Source organism: Rhinopithecus bieti, unplaced genomic scaffold (genome assembly GCF_001698545.2).
Source record: "Rhinopithecus bieti isolate Rb0 unplaced genomic scaffold, ASM169854v2 scaffold_14839, whole genome shotgun sequence".
Lineage (NCBI taxonomy): Eukaryota > Metazoa > Chordata > Mammalia > Primates > Cercopithecidae > Rhinopithecus > Rhinopithecus bieti.
The window spans coordinates 377,340-380,843 of NW_016808133.1; the positions used below are offsets into that span (position 1 = coordinate 377,340).

A 3,504-nucleotide genomic window follows, 5' to 3' on the forward strand; every position below is an offset into this window, starting at 1 on the left:
CACACACACACACACACTCATTTAACGCCCCCTGGGACCGTCGGACCAGAGAAAGGAGAGAAGACCAGGGCCTGGGGCTGCAGGAGAACTGCCAGTCCCGCCTCTTTCCCCAGCGGGGCTCGGAACTCACAGGGTCATTCGCACGCTCCACTTCACCTCGACGGCCTCCAGCTGGCCCCAGAAGAACTGGTCGTTAAACTGAACAAACAGGGCCTGCAAGTCCGGTGTGGGGTCCACCAACTCCCACGACGCGTCCACTAGCGACAGGGACTCCTGGGCCTGATTGCGCTCCGCCTCCTGCAAGTTCCACTCCTCCTGAAGCCGCAGTGCCAACATCAGGTCATCATCCATCGTTGCCAGGATCACAGGCGGGATCCGCCGGCGTCAGGCTGGCTCCGCGTTAGGCTGCGACCCCAAGCCGCCTAGCGGAGGACCAGGACTAGCTCCTAGGAGATACCGGCTCTCGAGACCGCCAGTCAATCCCGCGAGAGTTCGCGGAAACTCGCTTGAGAACCAGAACGTGAACGAGAACGGCGCTTACCGCAAACGCCGAAGCCAAGATTCTACGGCTTTGAAAAAAGCAGTCAGCATGACACCTCCTAGTGGGCGCAGAACCTGGGCTCGCAAGGCTCCGGCCCTACGAAGCTTTCAGGAAGCTAGTTCCAGCCTTCCCTCTTTGCCGGTTATTTGAAACCTCAACGTCACGCTCGGTTCATGCGCAGTACCCAAATTTCTCTCGGCCTCTCCCCTCACTTCCGCAGTAGCTCCTCCGGCGCATGCGCTTTAAAAACTGATGGCATTCCTGCGCAGGCGCAATGTCTGCGCTCGGCCCCCTTGCGCAGGCGCAGTGTCTGTCGCTCAGACCCGGCGCAGGCGCACTCGTCTCGTTCCAATTCCTGCTCCCTCAGCTCAGGAGCTCCGCGAGTCTTGGGTGGGTGTAGACAGCCGCGGCGGCTGCGGCGCTGATAGTGACAGTGAGTGCGTGAGACCCTGACGGAAATGGCGATGGCGATGTCGGACAGTGGGGCGAGCCGCCTGCGTCGGCAGCTGGAGTCAGGGGGTTTTGAGGCGCGGCTGTACGTGAAGCAGCTCTCGCAGCAGTCGGATGGGGACCGGGACCTCCAGGAGCACCGGCAGCGCATCCAGGCGCTGGCGGAGGAGACGGCGCAGAACCTGAAGCGCAACGTCTACCAGAACTACCGGCAGTTCATAGAGACAGCCCGCGAGATCTCCTACCTGGAGAGCGAGATGTACCAGCTCAGCCACCTGCTGACGGAGCAGAAGAGCAGCCTGGAGAGCATCCCGCTTACGTTGCTGCCTGCCGCAGCTGCCGCCGGAGCCGCTGCCGCCTCGGGGGGGGAGGAGGGAGTCGGTGGGGCGGGGGGCCGAGACCACCTCCGAGGCCAGGCCGGTTTTTTCTCCACCCCCGGGGGCACCTCCCGCGACGCCTCCGGTCCAGGCGAGGAAGGAAAGCAGCGCACTCTCACTACCCTGCTTGAGAAGGTGGAAGGCTGCAGGCATTTGCTGGAGACGCCGGGACAGTACCTGGTGTACAACGGGGACCTAGTGGAATACGATGCCGACCATATGGCCCAACTGCAGCGGGTGCACGGCTTTCTCATGAACGATTGTTTGTTGGTGGCTACCTGGCTGCCGCAGCGGCGGGGGATGTATCGCTACAACGCTCTCTATTCCCTAGATGGTTTGGCCGTAGTCAATGTCAAGGACAACCCGCCCATGAAGGACATGTTCAAGCTGCTTATGTTCCCCGAGAGCCGTATTTTCCAGGCCGAAAATGCTAAAATCAAACGAGAGTGGCTGGAAGTGCTGGAGGAGACCAAGAGAGCCCTCAGTGAGAAAAGGCGAAGGGAGCAGGAAGAGGCAGCGGCCCCTCGAGGGCCACCCCAAGTGACTTCCAAGGCCACTAACCCATTTGAGGATGACGAAGAAGAAGAACCAGCTGTTCCTGAGGTAGAGGAAGAGAACGTGGACCTCTCCATGGAATGGATCCAGGAGTTGCCTGAAGACCTGGATGTCTGCATTGCGCAGAGGGACTTTGAAGGGGCTGTTGACCTGCTGGATAAATTGAACCATTACCTGGAAGATAAGCCTAGCCCACCTCCTGTAAAAGAACTAAGGGCCAAAGTGGAGGAGCGAGTTCGACAGCTCACTGAGGTGCTGGTTTTCGAACTCTCCCCAGATCGTTCCCTGAGAGGTGGTCCCAAGGCTACTCGCAGAGCAGTTTCGCAACTGATCCGGCTGGGCCAGTGCACGAAGGCCTGTGAGCTATTTTTGAGAAACAGGGCAGCCGCTGTTCATACAGCAATTCGTCAGCTTCGCATTGAAGGTGCCACTTTACTCTATATTCATAAGCTGTGCCATGTCTTCTTTACCAGCCTTCTTGAGACTGCAAGAGAATTTGAGATCGATTTTGCAGGCACTGACAGCGGCTGCTACTCCGCCTTTGTGGTCTGGGCAAGATCAGCCATGGGCATGTTCGTGGATGCTTTCAGCAAGCAGGTCTTTGATAGTAAGGAGAGCCTCTCGACAGCAGCTGAGTGTGTAAAAGTGGCTAAGGAGCATTGCCAGCAACTGGGTGATATCGGACTGGACCTCACCTTCATCATCCATGCCCTTCTGGTGAAAGACATCCAAGGGGCCTTGCACAGTTACAAAGAAATCATCATCGAAGCCACTAAACATCGCAACTCTGAAGAGATGTGGAGAAGGATGAACTTGATGACGCCAGAAGCCCTGGGTAAGCTCAAAGAAGAGATGAAAAGTTGTGGGGTAAGTAACTTTGAGCAGTACACAGGGGATGACTGCTGGGTGAACCTAAGTTACACAGTGGTTGCTTTCACCAAACAGACCATGGGCTTCTTGGAAGAGGCTCTGAAGCTGTATTTCCCAGAGCTACACATGGTACTTTTGGAGAGCCTGGTGGAAATCATTTTGGTTGCTGTTCAGCATGTGGATTATAGTCTTCGATGTGAGCAGGATCCAGAGAAGAAAGCTTTTATCAGACAGAATGCATCCTTTTTATATGAAACAGTCCTCCCTGTGGTGGAGAAAAGGTTTGAAGAAGGTGTGGGGAAACCTGCCAAGCAACTCCAAGATCTGAGGAATGCATCTAGACTTATTCGTGTGAATCCTGAAAGTACAACATCAGTGGTCTAATGCTTGGGTCTGTTTATATGTATGTATATATATAGAGAGAGAGCTTATATATTATTTATATTTATATTAAGTTGTATTAGCATACTCTTTATAGTTTCAAACACAACTTGAAAATTAAAAGTGCCCTCTTAGAATACAAAATCAAAAGAGGAAAAGAAGTAAAATTAAGCCCAAATAACAAAATACTGGAATTATTAAAACATATAGTATGCTAGCTATCCTTTTAAATTATGCTGATTCTCTTCTGCAGTTATGGTCACACTATACACTATAGCATTTCAGTTTTATCCTTTGATAAAACCCTTTTTTTTTTTTTTTTTTTTTTTT

The 3,504-nt window shown here is 53.6% G+C and overlaps 2 protein-coding genes across 3 annotated transcripts in view; one reads left to right on the forward strand and one right to left on the reverse strand.

The window, feature by feature from the left end:
* The window catches only part of SPRTN (SprT-like N-terminal domain), a 20,993-nt gene extending 20,179 nt beyond the window's left edge, over positions 1 to 814 (reverse strand). For both annotated transcript variants that reach the window (XM_017885592.1, XM_017885593.1), the window contains exon 1: positions 131 to 814. In XM_017885592.1, coding sequence (XP_017741081.1) covers positions 131 to 351 — 221 coding nt within the window. In that variant the 5' untranslated portion in view covers positions 352 to 814. The remainder of the gene's footprint in view (positions 1 to 130) is intronic.
* A 63-nt stretch (positions 815 to 877) lies between these two features.
* EXOC8 (exocyst complex component 8) lies at positions 878 to 3,308 on the forward strand. Its single transcript, XM_017885621.1, has one exon. The coding sequence runs from the start codon at positions 1,000 to 1,002 to the stop codon at positions 3,175 to 3,177; it is 2,178 nt and encodes a 725-aa protein (XP_017741110.1). The 5' UTR covers positions 878 to 999; the 3' UTR covers positions 3,178 to 3,308.
* Positions 3,309 to 3,504: the final 196 nt, after the last annotated feature.

Excerpts from the sequence above, each read along its gene's own strand:
- EXOC8 (XM_017885621.1), top strand. The coding sequence starts at position 1,000 with ATGGCGATGGCGATGTCGGACAGTGGGGCGAGCCGCCTGCGTCGGCAG.